This window comes from Antennarius striatus, chromosome 23 (genome assembly GCF_040054535.1).
Source record: "Antennarius striatus isolate MH-2024 chromosome 23, ASM4005453v1, whole genome shotgun sequence".
Taxonomy (NCBI): Eukaryota; Metazoa; Chordata; class Actinopteri; order Lophiiformes; family Antennariidae; genus Antennarius; species Antennarius striatus.
Window position 1 is genome coordinate 2,581,070 of NC_090798.1, and position 24,524 is coordinate 2,605,593.

General features: G+C 42.2%; 1 protein-coding gene across 2 annotated transcripts; it reads left to right on the forward strand.

Annotated features, from left to right (window-relative positions):
* Positions 1-7,404: 7,404 nt before the first annotated feature.
* ndrg2 (NDRG family member 2) lies at positions 7,405-24,465 on the forward strand. Of its 2 annotated transcripts, none has more exons than XM_068308220.1 (16): positions 7,405-7,629; positions 17,652-17,734; positions 19,139-19,180; positions 19,305-19,410; positions 19,489-19,609; positions 20,075-20,137; positions 20,230-20,290; positions 20,411-20,497; positions 20,671-20,727; positions 20,803-20,906; positions 21,003-21,041; positions 21,146-21,197; positions 21,320-21,367; positions 21,454-21,489; positions 21,702-21,753; positions 21,870-24,465. In XM_068308220.1, exons 2-16 carry the CDS (start codon positions 17,663-17,665, stop codon positions 22,031-22,033), a joined length of 1,104 nt encoding a protein of 367 aa, XP_068164321.1. In that variant the 5' UTR covers positions 7,405-7,629; positions 17,652-17,662; the 3' UTR covers positions 22,034-24,465. The 2 variants fall into 2 exon arrangements, with proteins under 2 accessions (XP_068164321.1, XP_068164322.1); XM_068308221.1 differs by lacking the exon at positions 7,405-7,629 and adding an exon at positions 11,773-11,899.
* The last annotated feature ends 59 nt before the right edge of the window (positions 24,466-24,524 follow it).

Here is a 24,524-nt window from a genome sequence, read left to right on the forward strand (position 1 = left end):
TTTTCTTCCTTATTTTTTTTTTCAGGTATTGTGTGGATTATTTATTACTAAAATGTGCAAAAAATGGATCTAAACATTTTAAATTAACAATAATGCCAAAATGAAAAAAAAAGAAAAGAAGAAGCTGCGATTCTCCACAGGTAAGTGTTCAGGTTTGAGGTGCTTCGATAATGGTTCAATTAATCTGAATGGAGCTAATTAAAAGATCCCATAATGCACTGATGAGCCACCTGAACGTCCCACCCTGAAGCATTAAATCCTGTCTGTATTTTTTATTTTTTGTTTGCCAGCTGGATGTGAGAGCTGTGAAAAAACAAAAACCTTTCCTACGTCTCCCGTTGCTTCTGTTTGGGTCCGGCCTGTTTGTGTCTGCACTTAATTTATCCTCACACAGACGCCTCCGACTGTAACGGTGTGTGTGTGTGTGTGTGTGTGTGTGTGTGTGTGTGGTGAATAGTTGCCCTGTGACTAGCCTCATAGCTGGTGTGAATATAAATGAGAGAGAAAGAGGGGATTCCATTGAACACAAAGCAGAAGAGGAGCAGAGGAGGTGTTTTTTCCTCTCTCTTCTTCACCACAGGGAGAAAAAGTTGGATTATCTTCCTCACTTTCTCACCGTTTCACCCTCCATCCCTCCATCCTTCACTGGTTTCCCATTTACTGTAAGCACCCAACTCTGTCCTCATCCTCCCTTCTCTTAAACCCGATTGTTGTCCGATCAGACAACAATCCTCAGATTAGATCACACCCCGCTGCCTTAATCAGCCCTCAGCCGCCCTGCTCCTCACAGATAATCTGCTTGTGTTCAAAAACACAAAAAAAATCTGCTGGTACATCTGTTTCCCACCATAATGCACTCATACATGTACGCTGATGCAGCTGCTGCTGCTGGATGACAGCACTGTGTGCAAAATGCATCAATGGTGCTCAAGTAAAAATAGCAGCAGCATGAAGATGTATTTAACGGAACGAGATGTTTGAAGCACTGGTGCATGCATGCAGGTCGATTAGATCAAAACTGGAAAATTAAAATGAGGATATTAATCAGTGAGGATGGAAATTGTAAGGATGCACTCAACCTGGACCCTTTTAGTGGTTGGAGCGTCAACATCAAGAAATCAGCACAAGAAGAAATCAGAAACACAACGGTTTGGATTTGTGAATTTTGTTTAATTTTATTTAAAAAAATTTATTTGTCCCTGAGGGGCAATTGAAAGCACAGAAAGCAGTAAAATACACGATAAAGCAAAATAAAATAAAATTAAAGCACATAAAGAAGTAAAATACACAATAAAAAGAAATGTACAATATAAACATGTATGTGCAAAAAAACTGTAAAAACTATTAAAAAAAATAAAGATTTTATATTATTATATAAAATGTTATATTATTTTGTTATATTTATTGAAATCAACCCGAAAGGAATGACATCACTTTGCAGAATCGTAGCTTGCATGTCATAAAGTTACCTTTTCCCAGAATATTTTAAAAAAGACTAATTTTGGCTTTAACATGCTAACAAATAACTGCCTATTTTATTTGATGCCTGAGCTTTGAAGAACAGCATGACTGTTTGTCATGGACTTGTTATGCAAGCTCAACTCACAATACATACAGTGACATCACAGTCACCCACTGCTGTGGATTAATGCATTATATGTATTTATACATATGCATCTCAGCGCGTTATATTACATAAATGTTCTGAGGATTTCTGATTCCAGCAATGCGTCGTCTGCAGTTCAAATACAAAACAACCCACATCTGATCAGAGCCAGTGCTGCTTTCTAACACGTTAATATTAATCAATATGGCTTTAATCTGTTGAAAATAGGTTATTGGTGGCTAGACGCTCTGGCTCTCAGGCTTTCTGCTGTTTCACTCTGTTCCTGATGGTTTGTGTCTGAGTGAGAATAAAAGAAGATAAACAAGAAAGAAAAAAAAAAGATTGAAATGATTGAAATGAGGGTTGAGAGAGCAGGAAGATGAAAAGAGGCCAAGAGAAAGAAAAGGGGTTGTGTAAGAGGAGGAGGCGGAGCCACGGCGAGACGTTGGAGTGACGTCACGGCCGCTGTAAGTAGGTCAGGTACCGAGTTATGATGTCACACACACGCCGGAATCAGCCAGCTGGACCAATCCTGTGCAGGGACACGCCCCCTTTTTTCCCACTGCTTCAGGAAAACAAACAGCACCCCCCCCCCACCTGCCACACACACACACACACACACACACACACACACACACACACACACACACACACACACACACACCCCGATCCATGGGTCTGCAGCTGTCTCAAGTCTCATACCCACTTGCACACACACCCACATGCACACACACACCCACATTCACACACACCCACTGGAACACACACACCCACATTCACACACACCCACATGCACACACACACACCCACGTTCACACACACCCACTGGCACACATTCCTCCTGCATAAAAGATGCTGTCAGTAACAGTAGACGCTGTAATCCCAGAGGGGATGCAGTAACTTTTACTTTCACCACCTCTCCTCTTCCTCTTCTTCTTCCTCCTCCTCTTCCTCTCTGGTTTACATAGAAGCCTCTTCACTGGATGATTCGAAGGAGAACTTCTGCTCAAAAAGCTGCAGCGGAGCTGCTTCTGGTGTCCCATCAAACAAATCTGCTTCATAAAACTTAATAGTAATGCATTTAAGTCTGAATGTGTGTGTGCTTGTGTGTGTGTGTGTTTATGTAAAACTATTTTAAGGAGAGTCCACGGGATTCATTGTTTTAAGAGGAAACAGTGAAACCATGACCTAAACAGAATTTAATAACCACTCTGGATCTAAATATGCGTCAGACTCACTTGTAGACGATCAATAATTCATGTTATTGTCGTGTTAATTGCAGGAGGTGTTGCACTGTGAACAAATGAAATGACTGGCCTTCAACGTTTACCATCAAATTATAACTTTTCTTACAAACTTTTGTTTCCTCAGTGCAGAAATGATCGTCTGTATTTCAGTCTTGCTCTAGGACACACCACTTCGATTCCTGCCTATTTATCCTTACATGCTTTAGTGAAAGCCGCCGTACTGTAAGATGTAACAGCTGCAGCATTTTTAAAGTGTACTTTATTATTTACTTTATATCGGATTAAGTTGTTGGGGGAAAACCAGATGGTGAATTTATCGTTCCACGGTAATAAATCAGTGGAGATAAGCGTAGGCCAGTTCTGGTGCTGAACACGGTGTCCCCGTCCCGTCGCTATCGGATCACCAGATCGGTCTGAACACACACACGGCTTCCATCAGGGCAGCTTGAGGAACACACTGATCATCTGTCTTCTGATTGGCTGACTCTACCTCCAGTTTCATTATAAGGCCAATGATCACTTCTTCCTTTCTTTCTTGGTAAAGAAGAAGGAGTGTGTGGCGTCTTTGTACATCTATTCACTCTATTTTTTGTTGTTTTTAAATATATTTGTACACGCTTTTGAGTTGGTTTTATTATATTACATGCTAAAGCAATGGATTGTATTGTGAAACAACCCATTCTACTCCCATTGATTAACCTGTAGACATTTCTGACACCTTTCCACTAATATGGATTCAGTTTTCTCCATCAAACACAACCTCTCTAACACAAAAGGTTAGCGATTAGCTCTGTGAACATAGTGAAAGAATTTTAATGATAAAGTTTATGAATATATAGTGTGTGTGAAAGAATGTGTGCATAGAATTCATGACTTGATTTCTTCTCTGAGGCCCTTCTGCCCTTTCTGTGCAGATCTTTGTAACTCATGACCATGTGTGAGCTGTTATTTGGATTTAAGGAGGATAATTCTCATAATTTGGGAAACTGAAGAAATCCAGACTGTGTGTGGAAGGAAAATAAGGTCACAAGGTCAAGACCTGTCATTAGAAGGAGTCTAATTTAGCTGATCAAGACCACCGGTGACCAGCGGGAGTGGTGGAATATCCCACTGACTTGAACTCACCACGAGAAGAGGAAGAGATGCAGAGCAGGCAGATCAAAACAACTTTAATTCACAAAGAGATTTTTTTTTCTGCACAACAGGAGCAAAATGAGGACATGGTGGAGATGAAAGTTTAAAATTTTCAGATGCGTGAATCTGGTGCAGCATCCCCCACGGCAGCAGCGCCAAGGAGACAAAAGCTTCATGCTGGTTGTCTCAGACATTTGACTCTAACTTAAAAAAACTAAAATCTCCAACTCAAACAGATCAAACGCTGTCACCGGCGGGTCACTTCAAACAGAATATGGAAGATTTGGGAGTCATAGGACCGGAGAAGTGTTTTATCTTTTCATCAGGGCAGCTTTAGAGCCGGATGAGGGGATGCAGAGGGGCTGACGATGATGATGATGATGATGATGATGAAGGCAGAGGATTCTGCTGACCGTGGTGGGGAGCTGGAACCATTCTGACCTCATTATTCAATAAATGACGATAAATATTTCTACAACAAAGAAAGAATAATCATTTAGAACACATAAAAACAGCAGAACATTTAGGAAACAAATAAGCAGGTTATAAGCGGTTCATTCTTAGAATTTATTCTTTATTCCCACTACTTTATTAAAATGTGCTGAAATTAAACACATGATATCTGCTTCTCCTCCTGCTGTGGTCATGTCCCTCATTCCTTTATTATCACCGGTTTTATTTAGCTTAAATCTCATTATTTTAATTGCACTAGAGTTGACGACACCAGGCAGGCTTATATCTGGACGGCACAGTGGGCGCCCTTGATTATAATGGAGCGGTGGGCGGCGGCAGCATCCTGCACAATCCTAAGTCTACCTCATACATTAACATTAGCATAAACATATTGCTAAAGGACAACCTGCTTAGCATTAAAAGCGCTGATGTGAAGTGTATCTGGTGCAGCTCAATGCCGTTTATTTATTTATTTATTGGCAGCAGTACAAAACAAGCTCTGCAGCGCTAAATGACGCCAAAAAAAAAAAAAAAAAAATCCACACAGGCCACACAAGTGATATTTCATTACTTTTCTAGACAACGGTAAAGAGATTCATCGTCTCCTCAACCCGCTGTGACCTCGCCGGCTGACACTTTGGTAAAGTACAGGAGCTGCATCTCTGCCTTCGCTGTAACCTCGGCTAAGACTGATTTAAAAGTTGCTTCAGGTCACAAAGAGTTCAGAACATGAGGAGGTAAACTCTCACATATCTAGTCAAACAAATGTGAGCCGTCCAGGGATGATGGAAAAACCCAAGGACACACACAGACACAGAGCAGAGCAGGAAAAACATGACTCTATTGTACTCTGATGATAGTATCATATGCAGAGTATATACTGTATATATTAAACAGTCATTCAAAGCTGTTTAGATCAATCCAGTAGACTTTAAGACAGTTTCTTGAAGACGTTTCGCCTCTTATCCGAGAGGTTTCTTCAGTTCTGGTGGGGGCTGTTCTTGTCCCACCACCACAATTGATTCAAACAGCTTTGGATAACCATGACCTGGATAACTGAGAACCCACACATACATCTACGGTATATTAAACAGTGTTCAACTTACAATTGTCAGCAAAGCTAACTGTTGAAAATGATTCACACAGTCACACAACGACAGCTTATGTTGGACGTTCAGAATGGCCGCATAAACCTGGAGGGCCTTTGAGTCCAGATGGCCAGCGACCACCGAAGTGTGATGATAACTGTTCCCGCTGCAGCAGGACGTCCACATTTGGACCGTGTGCGTTCATTCGGACCGAATTCACGGCGACACAGCGAGGAGATTGAATGCTGGTCAGTAAGTTAGGGCGGAATAAATCTGGTAACTGTGAGTCTGGAGGATCGTTACGTAAGCTGGTGGTATTCAGATTCAGATTCCGAGGATAAAAACTGGGTTCTCTTCCATGAAGACTGAATCCATGGACTTATACTGATTAAATGTTCATGTCTAAAACTACCTGCAGAGACACTTTCAAGCATTTTTCCATTCTAAATGCAGCAGAGGATCACGTGCAGGAAAAAGAGTGGCGACAGGAAGGAGGATCTGTAAGTGTCACTTATGGAAACAGAACTTCTGTAACCCCAGAGATGATGAGTGATGTCCTGTGCGGCGGGTTTGGACTACACTGCTGCTCAGTGTCATATTTTCCCTCCGTCGCCGCATAAAAGAGCTCATTGTGCATTAAAGCACGCACAGCAGAAAGGAACAAGGTCATTACTTAATGGTTAAAGTGGATGAACTGGTCAAAGCCGGAGAGGACTGGAGGAGAGAACGAGAAAGAAAGAAGCTCTAAAATATTAATGCATTTATAAAAAACCTGGATTCTGGCGTTCAACGGGTCACTAAAAACCTTTTGTGTACAGAAAGTTGAATTTATAAACCTTTAATGGCGGCTTTCAATCCACTTGAGTGTAAATAACAGAACTTTAAGTGTAAAACAAAAGAGCCATTTAGTGTGTTTAAAGTTAAGATGGACACAAACCTTTACAGAATGATTATTTAAAAGAATTAATGACCTGAGTGTTTAGAAGAGACTAACACTGAGTCACTTGTTAGGACTGTAGTGATGTCGGAGGAGTCTCTTTTGTCTAATTGTAATTAAAGCTACACAGTTATACCAAAAAAAAAAAAAATCCAGAAAAAACCCCTAATATTTATACGTATTTTACGTGATTTTTTGTTTTCTTTTGTTTTTGTGGGTATGGAACAGTTTACTAAATAAATCCGTTGTGTCACATGACAGTATTTTCTCAGCACGATAATCAATAATCGATGAAAAACTATTTTCAGTCCCTGTTGTACAGATTTGAGACACACTTCTAATCAGTTTTAATTCTAAGGACCTTTATTTTTTTTTAAATAAAGTTTTATGTTTCATGAGGCTTTGTAAAGCTAACTGATGTGACATAAAACTCATCATTCCATTGGCCACCTGGGCCCTGGAACCCCCTAAAGTGACCCCACAGAGGTCACCGAGCCGAGTTTTGAACCAGGTAGTGTCAATGGACCCATTGAGGTTCCACTTCCTGTTTCCGGTCTATATGTGCTGTTGTTTACCTGCTGGCTCGCGCCCAGGCGGGAAATACTCTCACTTCAGACTCCGTCCCTCAGAACGGGTGGACTGTACCATTATCAGCGTCAGACGGAGGGGTGCTCCTGAAATACAAACGCGCAACTGAGGCCCCTGATGTGACGTCAGTGCGCAGTCTGTGGCAAACCAGAGGTGTCATGAGGTGTAAATACCAATCTGATTTATTTAGGTTTGAAATACGCATTTTTTAGGCGTTAGTTGTTGTTTATTGACATTGCAACTTTTTCTTACCACCCTCACAAACCCCAGCGCTCCGTCTCCTCCTGATCGACCGCTCCATGGGGGTTTTTTTGGGTTTTTTTTTTTTTTTCTCCTCACTGCTGAATTTTCCTCCTGCTGGAGAAAAGACAGAAACAACAATCGGACAAACTGAGACGGAGAAAAGCACCGCGGAAAATAAAGCTGGAGGAAAAAGTGATTTCACGGAAGAATAAGGGAAAGTTTTAAGGGACAGGTTGGAAAAGAGCGGAGATTTGTCGTGCGCTATATTTTTATAATTCATTGCTTTTGTGCGAAGATTTTTTTTGTGTGTGTCTCCCATCTGCTGATTCAGAGGTGAGTTGATCTTTTCTTAAGATATAACGGAACTGTGGTTTATTTATTTATTTATTTTTGGAATAATCTGTGCAGGTCTGTCATTTAGCAAAAATCGGGAGTAAAATAAAAGAATACGTTGTCCCCCCCCCCCCTACTTTCATTTCTGAGTTAGGAATCTGTGTGACCCTCTTGTTTTAATAAAACATGATATGAACTGATGTCAAAGTCAGTCGATGTCCTGGAATAACACATTCTGCTCGGTTCATCTGAAATATAAAGTAAATTAAATCAGCCCTGCAGTTTTAAAAAGAATTGATGAGAATCAGCTCCTGTTTAAATTGCGTGCTGTGCGTCTGGTGGGAGTGCGTTGGGGAGTGCGTGTTTTTGACGCGCACATGTGGCGCTGCCGGAGGGTCTTTGTTCCTCCCCCCCCCCCTCATAATAACCGATCCAGGCATTATGACATTGCAAACCCCCCTACACAGAATATAGACCAATATATTGACATGTTCGTGTCTGGTGAACTTGAATCACATTTTATCTTCACCCCCCAGTCCCTTTATTTCATCCAACAGGAGCATTTATGGTGATGTAAACCTTTATTTCTGCACATAAATATGATAAATTATTTAGTTTTACTTGAATTTTGTGAATTGTTTTAGTGTCCTTCCTACCAGCGGTGGGGGTGGGGGTGGGGTTGGGGGGGGGTTAGTTTGGGGAGCTACTGAAGGGTGTTTTTGACGAGCGCGTCAATGTCAAATGGAGGTGTGTCCGTCTTTTGTGCGTTCACGGGCCCTGCGTTTGCTCGGATAAAACAGGATTTAAAATAAAATGCAAAAAAAAATAAAAATAAAAATGCAGCAGTGAATAGAAACGATGCGTTCCCGAGCGTGAGGACACACTCCCACGCACGCACACGCAAAAGGTTCGGCTCCCATCTGAAAGTCGGCGTGGATCCAGGATGGTGCGTTTTTACGCATGCGCATACGGACGCGCACAGGCTCTCAGCGAGTTATTTCAGTGATTACAGTCTGTGCTGAGAAATGCACACACACACACAAACACACACACACACACACACACACACACACACACACACACACACACACACACACACACACACACACACACACACACGCACACAGTGTACAGTGTGTGTTTATGATATAATCTGGTGGCCATTAGTTTTTAATCAGCTTGAGTCTCATTCCAGGATGATTTTTTTGCAGCTCATTGCTTCCTTAAGATGTAGTGGATCGTCACGGTTACCGTCTCCTGGGGTGACAGCTGTACCTGCAACTAAAGTTTGATATCACAGTATGACTCATGAATGTCATGTTGCAGCACAAACATTTTCATCCACCTCTATTGTCTGGGAAATAATGGGAGAAATACAATAAAAGCGGAATCCAGTGGACATGTAGTTTGTTGGTCATAAAAAAGAACATTTTGCCTTTTCAACCTTAAAAACTTTTATCTTTTTTGTTGTTTTTCCTTTTATTTGAGATGAGCTACACCCTACGTTAGCGGTGTTACTGCCTCGTGGCTGTTGAAGCTGTTCCAGCGTCACAAATGACAAATCATGAGACATAATGAAGTCCCAAGAACAAGTTGTTCTTGCATTTTTTTTTTTTTCCGTTATAATTGAATTCAGTTCCGCAAATATGTAACCCGGTTCTGCTTGTCACCATGATGATTGTCTCCATTTTAATATAATAATGCAATTATTAGCTGCTCTCTAAAAATACATCGAGAAATCAGTTTTTTCTTCAGTAATCAAGGTAAAAAAATGCTTAACATCACATGTAAGCACTTTGAACAAACTCATCTTCATTTATTCCCATTTTATAGAATAATTAATATTATGGATTAAAATATTTGAACAGATCAGCAGCGACTGATTCAAACAAAACACAATCGATTAAATGGAAGCACCGAAATGTTGCTGTTTTAAAGTGCAGCAGAAACACTTCATCGTCAACTAGCGTGGCTTTTTTGGAGCTGTTGTGATGTTCTAGAATTCCCAGAATCCCCTGCTTGAGTCGGCACATTGATGTGTCACAGCGGGCGTTTTTTCCTGCAGTTCGTGACGAATGCTTTTGTGCGGCTGAATAAAATGTTCAGCTGGAACAGTGGCCCTCTGGTCCGCTGCTACATCCCATAATGTTTGCATTCCATCCTCACCAGTAATTCAAAGAGATTGCACTTGTTTATTTCCTTTGACTGTTGCAGTTCTGATATTCCAGAACCCACTCACCAAAGCAGACACTCAGAATATAATCTGTGATTTGCACCTAAAAAAAGGAACTTTTTCATCATAAAAAATGTTGATTTTAGCAGCCATGTTCGTTAACCCTTTCTGCTGCGTGTCTCCGCCCTCTGAATCACTGACCTTGTTGCTATGGCGGCTATTGACACGACCTCATTACTGGTTGCCCCATCATTGGACATTGTCCGTGTCCTTTCTGACAGTTTGACCTTTTTTCACTTCACACAGGATTTCCTCCATCAAAACATGTGATTTTGTACAGTTTATATAACATTTCAAGAAAAAATAACTCAAGGTGAGGATGAGAAACTTTACAAAGTTCATGTCTAACTTGTCATATGTGTGTTTTTTGTTATTTACGATTAAAGTACAACCACACCTCAACCAAATTCATCAAAATTGGGTGGAAAAGGCTGGACATGGATCACGGCTTCTTCTTTCTTTTTTTTTTCAAAGAAATAATTTATTTGACATTTCCTTAAATATGCAAGAAGAAACCACTGAAGTGATGTCCAGGCTGAGATGTGTAGGATTGTTCAGGGGAGATAATGTCATTGTGGAGAACTGCGTAGGTAGTTATTACTGTAATTGTTTTAATAGCTTTAAACACACGGTAACAACATAATAGACCTACGTCAGATGAGTCATTTTAAAAAAAACTAAATGTGAGAGTGGAGAAAATGGCCCAACAGAAGTGATGTAGGAGGGAACATTAAACATGACAATCGCTGCCACCTTCCCTGTTGGCTTTGACCAATATTAACATTTCCTCCCGCCATGTGTTTGCTGTTCCATCAGCATTGACTGTACCATATGCTTGGCTTGTCAGAGTGCTATGGATTATTTCTGACCTTTTGGCTTTGGGAGGAAGTGAAGTCATACGTGGAGATTCTGTTCCAACGTTAACGTCTTTTACCCGACGACGAAGCTACGGTTCGTCACCTCTGAGCTGGAACGGTTCCGACTAGCTGTTCCAGGCGTGTTTACGCGCCGGTGAGATTTGATATCTATTGGGAAACCAGAAGGCATTGCTAACATGTTGAGAGGTTGGTGCGTACGTGGACATGCAGGCCAGTGAGCTACTATAGTTGGACTCTGAGGGTCTGATTCCGATCCGGCGGCATCCAGGGATCAAACACTGGTGTCATCTCCACCACTTGAAAGCGGTATTTGTCCTCATGTCGAGGTGTTGACGTTGTTCAGATGATCTCGTCTCCCAGCGGGCGCCAGCTGTCGGCGTTAGCATTTAGCAGGCCAGCGTGAAGCTATGACCCCAAAGCCGCCGATTAAATGTTAAGAGTCGCTGCGGTTAGCGGAGCGTGTTGATGGAGCTCGTGTGTTCGGGTATAAAGGCCTCTTCACAGCTAGTTCTGTTTGCTGCTCGGTGTGATCGTGGCTGTTCTTCATCACATCGGTTCTCAAGTGCTGGATGGCATTTTAACCCCCTTTAGCTTCTTGTTTTGGTTGGTCTTTTTTGAAGCTTAGCCAAATAATCCTTGCGGAGTTAAGAGCTAAACAGATGCTACGTATTGGGATTGAAATCATCATAAAACAACACAAAGTAATATTTCTTTTGTCATGTGGTGCATGAATGTGGAATGAGGACACTTTTGATATCTGATCTTTGATATTCTTGTGTTTCTGGTTTGTGGCGTTGCTGCAAGACGATCAAAATTTACGTACGTTTTTTTTAATAGTTAGTCTTTTATAACTTCCACAGAAAACAGTACAGAATAGATTTTGTACTTTTCCTCTAGAACGGATGATAAATACACACAGATATGAAGTCACTTGATGTTTTATCGTGTGTAACCGGAGAGAGGTCAGTTATTTTAATATGATTGCTGTTTGGCAGCGGCGACGCCGGTGCTGGACGGGCGTTTGTAACATGAGCTCAGCTGTATTTTTACTCTCTGCACAGCGAAGAAGAAAACATTGGCCGGTCACAGTGTAGTTGTACGACATCGATCCAGTCCGGATGAAGGTTTCGTGTAATTCATCTGACTTTGTTAGCATCAGGTTAGTAGGTTCTTGTCTGTATGTTTGCGTATTGTGTACAGCAGGGGTGTCAAACTCATTTTCATTGAGGGCCACTTGAGCATCATGGCTGTCCTCAAAGGGCCAGATGTAACTAATAAATGTAATTAAATGTAACTCAATGTCATGTATAAAATAAACGTACCTACTGCTTAATGTTAAATATCTCTAAATTTATTACTTATTCAAGTTACAGACATTACAGTTGCACAGAAAAAATATGTTTCTGTGTTATAAAATAAATCCTGTTAATTTGTCAAGATTATTAAATCCATAGAACTCCATCAATCAAGGATCAAACTATCAATGAATAAAGAAAAATAACATCAGACACAAGTTAGGACATTAACAAAGTGAAAATGGTCCTAATTACTGCATTGTGGGAAATGTAGTTTTGGTCAAAGCACACTTTTAACCTATTTATTTCTTAGACACTGACCTTTCATGCTTTTGCGGGCCAGATAAAATGATTTGTGGCCCTGGGGCCACATACGGCCCCCGGGCCGTGAGTTTGACACATGTGGTGCACAGCATTCTTTGTGTACAGCAGCTGACTGGTCTGACATTTAGGTCAGTGCGTATGGATTATATACCGTGTAGGTGTTTAAAACTACAACAATTTTCATATGCTGGAATCTAGGACACTGTTTGCGTGGAAACGTTTGTTTTTTAGGTGGTTTTTTTTTTTTAATCCTTTGCTTATTGGCTGGAGGCCAGATACAGATGGGCCCGGCAGCACAATGCCCTGTCTGTTCTCTCCACAGCAGCCTATTTATAGGCCGATACTCCATTCATATTTATCCTGTTGGATGTGTGGCGTAGGCTGCGTGCTTGTCTTACGTTTTTTTTTAAAATTTTATTTTATTTTATTTATTTATTTTACTGAAGCAATCTGTGCTAATGTTACACTCTGTCACTGTAAATTGGAGCAAAGGAATTGCATCTAAACGTGCACTCCGCCCGGCGCTGCCAGGAGCGACGGTTCGCCGTGTGTGTTTGGTCCACCAAACAATATCCACAAATGTGGTGGCGGCGGCTGATGATTCTGAGCTTGAAACCAAAGGAACGATTGATCTGAACCCGAAATCATTGATCCGAATTGGGATGAGCGGCGTTCTATTGAACAACACAACTTTTTTAAAAAAAAACCCCTGAATGTAACCAGAAATAGAACTTTTGAATTCATGATCATACCTTAAGACAAACCGCGTTTCCTGCAAGTCTTTTAATAGGTTTTTAAATATCAGCATGATCAGTCAACCTTTAAGTGATTGTAGTAATAGAAGCAGTTCTGTGCCAGCTGTAATTATAGCACCTCATCATTCACGTCCCGTCGCTTTATTTTAATGCGCTCTAAGCTCACGGTCAGACACTTCGTCTCAGTTAGCCTCTGGGCTCAGACATCTATTACATATTTATTCACATTTAATTCATCAGCATCTTGTACCGCTTCATATTTACGTCAACAGAAACTGTTGGACATAATTTATTGTTACCACGAAGGAGGACGTCTCTCCTCTCGCAAACAGAGAATACGTATTGAATTTTATGACCAGTACAACCGAAGGATTTGTTCGGTTTATTTAACAAACAACCCATAAAACCAGCTCTGTGAACGCTGGGATCTAAATGCAACAGAAAAACCATCAAGTGAGAACAATTGTCAGAAGCTGCAGCAGCGCTCTCCAGGGTGCTGATTCCGTTGCTTCCGCTTCTCTCACCCCCCACCCCCCCACATTATCAAAATGAATTCAATCATGAAGATGTGTGTGTGTGTTAGCCTATGACCTGGATCGAAACGATCGATTCACGCGTCTGCGTCTTTCAGGTTCTGTCTCTTCCATGCAGCGAAAGTGAACTCTTTACAGATCTGAATCGGAACAAATCCAACCTCCGTCTTTTGTGCGTTTGCAAAATTAGTGGAGGTAATTACGGCCTTCAAGTCACGCTTCACTGTCATGCGTTTTCAGAGCACAGCACGGACGAAATTTTAATCCACGTCTGTCGTCCATTCGATGCTAAAGTGGTTATTAATGGTGCTGAGGGAGAGTGAATTAGAATTTCATAGATGTGGTTTTCATCATAATCCTGATGATGTTTTCTTCTACTTGTCTTTATTATGGCATTATTAAATATTGTTATACATTATATAGTATGCATTATAACGTTATATAATGTTTCTTGCAAGTCCGTGTGAACAAAATCAAAACTATTTCGGCATTTTCTAAAACATTTGCCGAAAGCATCAAAATGCACCATGGCTAACAAACTAAAAGTCGAGGCTAATACCTCCGAAAAGTGGAAGCGAGTGTGTTTTTCTGGTTCTCTCTGGATGTTACCTTTGGTTATTTTTACACCTGGATCTCAGCTCACACACACTCGGTGGTGCGTTTAGGTCACATTCTAAAAATGGTTGCGGTCTAGCTAGAAACGACTCCCTCTTTTTCCATGGTTACAGTATTCTGGGAGGCAGTGACTACTCCGTGACTTTATCTACAAGTGAATAAATATTTGAACAGTGAATCAGAGCAGTTTTAATCTGATCGTTCGACATTTAACCTCCATTAAATACTCCCGCTGTTCCAGAAGGACGGAGAGAGACGTCTGAAGTGGAGGCGGGATCATGATGGAGGGAATAAGAGGCTTTGAGGAGACCACAGGCTGCAGCGAGGGGCAGAACGGGCTTTTTCTAAGCTGCTCTTTCATTGGTGCGTTTGTGTCTTTTTTGGAGAGCCAAGATCCAGATATGTGCATCCAGTGTTGTTGGAAGAGACACAGGGGATTTTAAAGAGGGGAGGGCGATCAAAATACTTTGGCTGGGAGAGGAGACGTCGGGAGCTTTGGCCCCACTCAGAGTCTCCATGGTGGCAGGAGTTTCCCGCTCATTTGTCTGCCTTGTTTTCCTCTATTTAAATAATGTGAGCTTCAGTTTTATAAACCGCCAACACCTGAGGCATAAAGTGCGCGTTTTCTTTACTTTGCATCATAAAAATGGAATAATAATGAATAAATGTTAGGAGTGTTTATGATCTCAACACCTGGGTCTGCGCTGAGGTTCTCCTGGTCCAAACATGCCTGCTGTGCTGAAGGAAAGGAAGGAAACTGAACGGCTGTGGAGGTGATGGAACATCTTTGTTATCAAAAGTGTCACACAAATTCAATAAAGTCACAGTTAATAAACTCTGGAGATATTCTTGGCGTCATTAGTGAGGCGGTTCAGGTCGAACAGGAAGCAGCAGCCGCTCCTTCCACATTCACAACCTCAGCTTGCTATTTTTATCAGCAAAGAAAGCATTATGTTGGGCATCATCATCATCATCATCATCATCATCATCATCATCATCATCATCATCCAGCAGCCAATCCCTCTCCATCTTTCCAGGGAAGCGTCAGCGGAACCAAACGCAGCCCAAAACGGTTTGTAAGAGTCACAGTCACTCCAGTTCCTCTTGCTCCCGGTCTTTTCTCGTCATGTTCTCTCCGATGGTGACGGACGACACCCCCTGTGCAGTTTAACACTCATTACACGCTCCGAAACACAAGGAGGCGGGAGATAGATAGACAGATATATAAAAGATGGATGATGGAGGGATTAATCTGGTTTACCGCAGCAGGATGCTATACGTGGATGAGTGTGTGCTTTACGTGGATGTAAAGTGGGGGCAGATTAAGGGACACCCGTGTCACTCAAAGCTTTATGTGTCATGTGACTGCATTTTCCAGAAGATAAAATGATTTATGGCGGAGATATTCAGTCTAAAGCGTATTATTTCTATAATAATATAGTGTATGTGATCATAAAGGACTCCCATAAAGCTGTCATTATAGACTTTCCAGTATGTGTGTTCCACCCTTGCAGCAGGTGGAACAAAAGAGTCACGGAACTCTGAATTGCTTTTTGTGCATGAGAGTAAACAATGACTCATTTAATTTTCCATTTTTATTGTGTTTTTAAAGCTGCTAGTTGCTTGTTAAAATAATTTCCCCCTATAGCAGGTGTCAAACTCAAAGCCCTGGGGGCCTATTCATGATTTATGTTATAACAGAGACGTGTTTTTCCCGTGCAACTGTAATGATTGTAACTTAAATGAGTGATAAATTTACAGTTATTTAACATTAAGAAGTAGCTACATGTATTTTACGTTACTTTGGGTTACGTTTAGCTTTATTCATAACTGTGGGCCCTATAGATTCCCCAGATCTTGAACGGAATGCATGGATCCGGTTACAGCAGGACAAAGGAGATCTATAAATACACACAGAGGAATACTGTCAGGACATGCTTGACCCATAAAAATAGTGGGGGAGGGGCTGCAGCGTCAATGCATATGGCGACATAGAGGGTCATAGATGAGCTATAAGGTGAGAGATCAGTTGTTGTCTGTCGGCAGCAGAGAAAATAAGTAACGCTAAGAGTAAATGCACTAACTGAGATGATAAACTAATATGAAAACTAACCCGGTTAAACTAAAGTAGTCACGCATGATTGTATTAATGCCTGAAATACAGCAAGGTTATATTTATTGTATTGATTAATGATAAAGTCATTAAAAAGTGTGAAAACACGTTTCTGCCGACCCAGAGGTCACGAACTTGACGGATGTGATCTGGCTGCAGGATTTTCTGCCGTCAGATGATCCATTTTTTATTTCATCCAAGAAGAGTGTTTTCAGCTCCGTGCTCATTTGGACATCCAACACATACACACACACACACGCACACACAAACACACACACACACACACACACACACACACACACACACACAGACACATTGCAGACTAAGATAAACACTTGGAGCCGTTACCGAGGCTGCAGCAGCGAAGTAAAAGTAGAGCAGAGACAAATCAGTGTGTGTGTGTGTGTGTGTGTGTGTGTGTGTGTGTGTGTGTGTGTGTGTGTGTGTGTGTGTGTGTGTGTGTGTGTGTTGCTTTATCGAGGCTCCACCTGCTGCTTTTAGCATAACATGCTAATTCTCACCTCAAGTCTTGGGCTCGCGTCCCCAGGATGACTCACAAGGCGGACCGCTCTCTGATTGGTTCCTTCCATCCAGGGAAGCCTACCATTGGTCTAGACGCTACCCTGTGATGACTTGCAGTCTGTTCAGGCCCCCAGTTTGAGTCCTCACACCTGTGAAGAGACGAATGTGTTCAGGTTAAATTAAGTCTTTGAACAAACACCTCTGCGACGCCCTCGGGTGCAGCTTTTAGCTCCCAGCTGCTCCAACGGGAGTCGTCGTGGAAACGCTTGCCGCCGCCGCCGCAAAGATGTCCAGAAATAATAAAAGACGGCCGACACGCGGTCAATTCTGCCTTCACGGCGTCCTTATCAGCCCTTTCCTGTCGCCTTTCATCATCTTTGAAAGATTTATCTTCACCTTATCTCACATCCTCTTCCTCGTCTCTCACTTCAGGTGTCTCCATCCGGCCGTTTTTACCCACAATTCCTTTCTGGTCTTCTCTTCTAATTAACTATCATGATGTCCCACAGCTCAGAGTCCCACAGGGAAACACACAGGATTAAATCTTTGTGTGTGTGTGTGTGTGTGTGTGTGTGTGTGTGTGTGTGTGTGTGTGTGTGTGTGTGTGTGTGTGTGTGTGTGTGTGTGTGTGTGTGCATCAGTCGCACACGCTACCCAGGGTTCTTTCTGGGTAGCGTGAATTTAAAAAAAAAAAAAAAAAAATTCTGACGTTGAGAAAATTCTGATCATGTTTTTATTTTTACCTTTGCTACAGGAGGCGTTACCATGACGACGGAAATGCAGGAGATCACCATCACGGAGGACAAACCGTTACTCACGGGTCAGGCTGATACCAAGGTCAGAGCGACACACGCACACACACACACACACAGCGGCACACACACACACACACACACACACACACACACACGTATGCTAATACACTTCAGTACGAGCTGCATACAAATACACACATATAAGCATATAAGATGAATTCTGTGAGAGCACACAGACATTCAGAATGTACACACACACAATGCACAGATAAGTGTGTGTGTGTGTGTGTGTGTGTGTGTGTGTGTGTGTGTGTGTGTGTGTGTGTGTGTGTATCCCAGGAGATGGCAAAACAAGATCAACACAATTACATTAACATTGTCATGCATCTGCACATGCCTGCCTCAAAGACAAAGATGCATGGCCCTGTGTGTGTGTGTGTGTGTGTGTGTGTGTGTGTGTGTGTGTGAGTGCACAGCTGCAGCACCGGCTCAGATCTGCTGGCTTTGACGTCACTCCCCCCCCACCCCACCCCCCAAGGTAACCAGGGCAGCTCATCTGCTCTGCTGCACCAACATCATCGTGCAGATGCAGAGCTGCAGTGCAGAGCCTCCACCAGGGGTCACACTGCTGACCCCTGGTGGCCAAACCTGTCACTGCTGTTATTAAATGTTGATCTTTAAAGCATCTGAAGGAACAAATCCGTTGCTTCCTGACCAGAAAGTCGCTCCATCCTTCCTCCACAAACCAACACACGTCCCAACTGATGACCTCCGATCCATCCGGGTCCGTCGCTCTCACCACCAGACCTCCACGGCTCCCCTTTTCTCCCCCCGTATCCACTCCAGCTTCCCCCAGAGTGCTAATTTCTAATAGCTTTTGATGCAACTACTTCATTAGCGGGGGCGAACGGATTGAAGATTTCAAACAAGCTCCTCCATTCAAAAAGCCTCCCACTGACAGACTTCCTCCCTGTAATCACGGAGAACAATAACGGCGTCTGAAGAGGTTCTCCGCCGCGTTCTCACGAGTGTAAAAAACACACATAGTGTCGGCGTAGGTGTTAATTAGAAGACGAGGCATTTGCTTAACAAGACGCTTCTGTCACGCCAGATCTTTTTTTTTTTTTTTTGATTTAGATGTAATCACATGTGAAGAAGTAGAAGAAATTAAATCAGAATTTATCACCGCTTCCCTGAAATGTAATCAGAAGACAGAATTAGATGAGTTTATCATGATTAGTTGTTCATTTCTGTCCCGCAAAGGAAGTTATCTGTTCAGTTTTAGTCGATTTAATCCGCCGGAGAGTTGTGAGACTGTCAGTCAATCTGGGAAATCACATTTAGTTTCCCGTTTCGTCGTCTGGTTATTTAGTTTCGTCGCAGTTTGTTTCAGCGTTTTTTTTAGTTTTTTTTTTTACAACGATAAAAAGTAAAAAGTGAAGCGTCGTCAAGGGTAACGCTTCCCTTTTTCTAAATTTCTCAACAGGATGCTGAGCTGGCGGCGAGGATACTCTTAGATCAAGGACAGGTGAGGATCAAACCGACTTCCTGTTTTGAACCCTACCCCCCCAGGAAAGTCTAGCCTCCCCTCCCCGCCCCCGCCCGCCCTGTAATAATTAATTAAAGCAGGAAATTCAAATCTTTCTCTACAGGATCACAACATCGAGACTCCGCACGGCGTCCTCCACGTAACCCTCCACGGCACGCAAACCACTCGCCGACCCGCCATCCTCACCTTCCACGACGCCGGTCTGGACAGTAAGTCCCACCCCCCACCCCCCACCTCCATAGTGATTTTTTTTTCTAATGATTTGATCTTCTTTTCTCCCCCCCCAGGTAAGAGCTGCTTCTCCACTCTGTTCAAGTTTGAGGAGATGCAGGAGATCGTCAAGAACTTCACCCTGATTCACATCGACGCTCCGGGGCAGGAGGAGGGGGCCGCCGTTTACCCCCCGGGGTAAATGTTTATGCAGTATTTCCTCCCAGTCCTCTGATAACCTTGAGGGTGTTGTTTTTATTTTTTAATAATTTTTTTCCTTCTTTCTCAGAAACAGAAACGATTCTCTGCAGTCGGGATTAGATTAAACCTGATCTGTCCCAGAAATCCTCCTCATCTCCCGTCTTTCTGGGATTAAATTTCCTCCTGATCGGAGGTTTAAGGGAAATACGTTGCTTCCTCTCGTCTTATTTCTCCTTCCTTTCAATTCTCTTTTCTTTGTGTGATTATTTTTGAGAGTCCAGGAGGAATTCGTCGCACATTTTAGTCGACTATTTAAAAAAAAACTCTTTTGGAACATTAAGTCTACTTTTCAGATTCTGTCTCTTCCTGGGATGAAATAATTATTAAAATAAGATCATTCTTCGTGTAATTTACATGTTAGGCGTTAGTGTATGTATGTAATTGTGTTATTTCTTGTTGCAGCTACCAGTATCCCCCCATGGAAACCGTCGCTGAGATGATCCCCGCTGTGCTGCAATTTTTCAAGTGAGTTAACGCCTCGTTTTCCTTTATCTTTATCTTTTCTCATCCTCATTCCCGTCCCGATGGTGTTTACATAACGGTTCCTTCCTCGTCAGCTTCCGTACTGTAATCGGCGTTGGCGTGGGGGCGGGAGCGTACGTCCTCTCCAAATTCACGGTGAGTAGCGTTTTCATTCAGACTGAAGCTATCGTGGTTTTTTTTTTTTAATACGCTCCAATCGATTGTCACCCCCCCACCCCCCATGACTGTTTTTTTTCCTGTCTGTTTTATTTCAAGCTGGCGAACCCGGATTCGGTGGAAGGCCTGGTTCTGGTCAACATCGACACGAACGCGCGGGGATGGATCGACTGGGCGGCTCAGAAGGTTTGTTTCCTTCGCTGCGTCGTGTCGCGTGTGGTTTTTACAATCCTCCATCAGGATACGTTTAGCAGCGGATATGAAATTACACGGATGCATATCAGCGTCGATTATCTAATTTTTCATTCGATTAAAGTCGTTAAATGATGAACGTTTCCTGTTGGTTTCTCCATCCGCAGCTCAGCTCGGTGACGTCCTCCCTCACCGACCAGATCCTGTCGCACCTTTTCAGTCAGGTAACGACGTTTTTGTTTTTTTGTTTTTTAATCGTTTTGTTATTTTGCAGCTGAACATTTCTCTCTTTCTCACAGGAGGAGCTGTCGTCAAACACAAATCTAGTTCAGACTCACAGAGAGCGCATCTCCAAAGCCTCAAATCTAGCCAACATAGAGCTCTTCTGGAAGATGTACAACAGGTCGACACGCCACACCTACATCGTCACGTCGCCACGGCGATACAAATTCACTCACAGACGTTAGCATCATCTTCTTTTCTCTCATTTCTTCTCCAGCCGCAGAGATTTGAACATCGATCGCAACAGCACCTTCAAGTAAAACCTCCTCAAACCGTTTTTTTTTTTTTTTTGTCTTTCACACTTTGTCGCTCCGCGTCTGCGACGCTTCTCCTCTCATCTCCGCTTCTGTCGTCCCTCAGGTGTCCCGTCATGTTGGTGGTGGGTGATCAGGCTCCCTACGAGGACGCTGCTGTACGTTTTCGTTGCTAAAATGACTCTGAAGTTGAATGAACTGGCGTGTTTCACGTGTTTGTGTTGAATTAAGATGCTTTTAGAGTGACAGACTCTACTGTTGTTCCTTCTGTCACCACTAGGTGGAGTGCAACAGCAAATTGGACCCAACATCAACCTCATTCCTAAAAGTAACTAAAGCTGACGTCTTTTTCGTTCTCTTTAATTTTTTTGTCATGTGACCCTGATTTAACCCTTTATTGTCCGTTCTGCACAGATGGCCGATGCTGGCGGTCTCCCTCAGCTGACCCAGGTAATGACAAATGAACAGCCCATTTCTGATGGGTTAAACGTGACTCTTTAAGCTACGACATGCAACAATAAAAGGACACACCAACTTTTTCTGGCCATCTTGCATCAATTTCAGAAATTAAAGGCTTTTAGCTGCGCCTAATAGTGCAGAAAATACTTTATTATGCTAATATTATTGGAATTTGAATCACATCTTTTCTTGTTTGCTTGCAGCCCGCAAAACTGACGGAGGCTTTCAAGTATTTCATCCAAGGAATGGGTTACAGTAAGTTCACGTCATCCGTAAAACAAAAAAATATGCGACACAAATTTAATAAAATGTCCGTGAAAGCTAAATTTGTGGAGCTAAATTTTTTTTTTTTTATTCTTGTCCATCAACAGTGGCTTCGTCTTGCATGACCCGCCTGTCCCGCTCGCGCACCACCTCCCTGTCCTCCTCTTACTCCATGGACGGCTCCCGCTCGCGCTCGCGCACCCTGTCCCAGGGCTCGCAGGGGGGCCAGATGCCACCCAGCCCCTCCCAAACGATGGAGGTGTCGTGCTGAAAGAAGAAAGAAACTATAAAAGCTGATAGGGACGGAGAGCTAGCCAAGCAAAAAATAAATAAATAAAAAGGAAGGGAAAAGGTGAAGCTTGACAAAAAAAAAGGAAGCAGGAAGGAGACGAGTTGGTCACTTATTTGTCGCTAAACATCCACCGTCATTCCCCCATCAGAGCAGATAGGAGTAGAGGAGGACGAGGAGGGACGGAGCGGATAGGAGTTTCCACATTTTGCACCACTTAGTAAAGTCCAGTCTCTCCTCACATCTCTACCTACTGATAATAAAGTTATTGCTTTGAGGAGATTAAAGATTAAAAAAGGGAGGATGTGTGGAAAAAATGGCAACCAGTCTTCTGTCCCACCCCCCCACCCCCCCACAGGAGTCAACCCTTTAATTAGTTTATAGAATCTACAGAACTTGCATTAACCAATAGTAATAATTCTGAAAATTGTATTGTTATTGATTATCTTGTTTAAGACGGAGCTAACCATGATGACGATGATGATATAATTAAAAAAAACATTTTTCTCTTTATTACTTCAACGACTTTAAAGTAACATAGATAAAGACAAACTATAGCGGAGATACTTATAACGTGTGTCGATTAGGTTTTATTGTTTTGGTTGTTTTTTTTTTTTTTTTGCTTTATTTTGTAATTTGTTTTTCTTGTTTCTTCGAACCTGAACTCGACAAAGAGGAGGAACCTTCTTATTGGTTGAAGGTAGCAGCCAATGAGCGGCGTCATAGCAACAGCCTCCTCTTTTTGGTGGTTGCCAGGTTGTCATTGTCTTCCGTGTGACCCCGTGGGGCAGGAAGTGGTTTCTTTCTCTTCTTCTTCTTCTTCTTCTTCTTCTGGGTTGTTTGGAAGTTGCATGCGTGATTTCAGCCCAAATGATCGTATTTGTCTTTTATATACTTGTGTGTGTGTGTGTGTGTGTGTGTGTGTGTGTTGATTCGGTTGGAGAGTGCTCAGTGAGTGTGATCTGAAGGTAAAGCATACATTAGGTGAGACTGAGGGTGCTTGATGCACGTTAGCGAGCTAGCACTCTATCATAAACACTAGTCGCACACGAATTAGTGCTTCCAATTTCACCGGCCGTCTCTTGCTGAGCGCTGACACGCCACACTTGTGTTCTACTGGACGATAACGTCATAAAAACACAAGTTTGGATGGTGCGTTCAGGTGTCAAAAGACGTGGCCGGAAGGGATCACTGTGTTCATCCTCTGGGTTGTGAAGCTCTTAGCCTTGCCTGCGCATGGATACCTCCTAACAAACCCAGCTAAGCTATACTTGAGTTTCTTGTGGCGACGGGAGTGAAAGTGAAGACACGTTTAAAGCCACGGCGTGGGGGTTTTAGATGTGACGTGGGAGTAAACGTGAGATGTGTGTTTTTGTTTTTCTGTAAGCACAAGTAATGCAGTGTCGAGGGTCAGGGATGAAGTGGGGGGGGGGAGTCGGATTTAATTTGAGACCAGAATACCAGCCCCATCACTGCCAGCACACTGAGGTCTATTTATTTTTATGGTTTTTTTTTTTTTTGGTAAAATTTGTACCTAGAATCGACCAATCTACAGCTGTGGCCCTAAAATATGCGTTACTGCCAAAACAAAATCCCTTAAAATTTGGGTTTTTTGTCAGAAAATAATCTCTGAATCTGAATTAATTGTACTTAATTCATATAAAACAGCAGATTAACAAAGCGTACCACTGCCCCTGTGACTACCCAGTCATTAGATGGACCTTATTCTGAAAAGAACTTGGACCTGTCACACCTGTGTGTTTGATTTCGGTTCTTTAATAAGCTTCACTACTATTTTTTTTTTTTGTGATTCTTTCACACGATTAATATTCCGTGAGGCGCTCGAGATGGTTTGTCCTGAGGAGTTTTAATTGTAAATTGTGACGTCACTCAAGAACTACCAAATGAAGGATAATGAATGAAGCTCAGAAGAAAAATAAAATCAGCCAAATAAAGATTAGTCTTTGAGAGTTGAGTGGGGCTGAGTGTTTGTAAATGCTTGTCCATTCTATCTGTTTTCTTGTTTGTTTGTCTCTTATTTTTTTAATTCTATCATCTTTTCTTTGTGTTTTCGGATTTTTTTTTTTTTTTTAAATCTCTATGGAATGTTAGTTTACCGTCCTGATGTGCCCACAAGTTAGTTAACTGTGTGATCGTTGTTGTGTAACTTTTTTAGCATTAGCGCCAACAAGGAAGAATAATATTAACAATGAAAAAAAGAACTAAAGAGAATACAATCAAATTTAAATGTGTGGGTAATTTCTCTGTGTAAAACAATGGACACCATAAAAAACAGACTTAAATATTAATAAAAGCTTAACAAATATTCTGTCTCCTGTGATGCATTTTCCAGATTGCTGATATAATTTTGTTTTTTGTATATTAGCTGTGTCGGAGTTAAATATTTGACTAAACATTTATAGTTACCATGACATATATGATTTCCTTGAAACAAACTTGTGTTGGTGGAAAT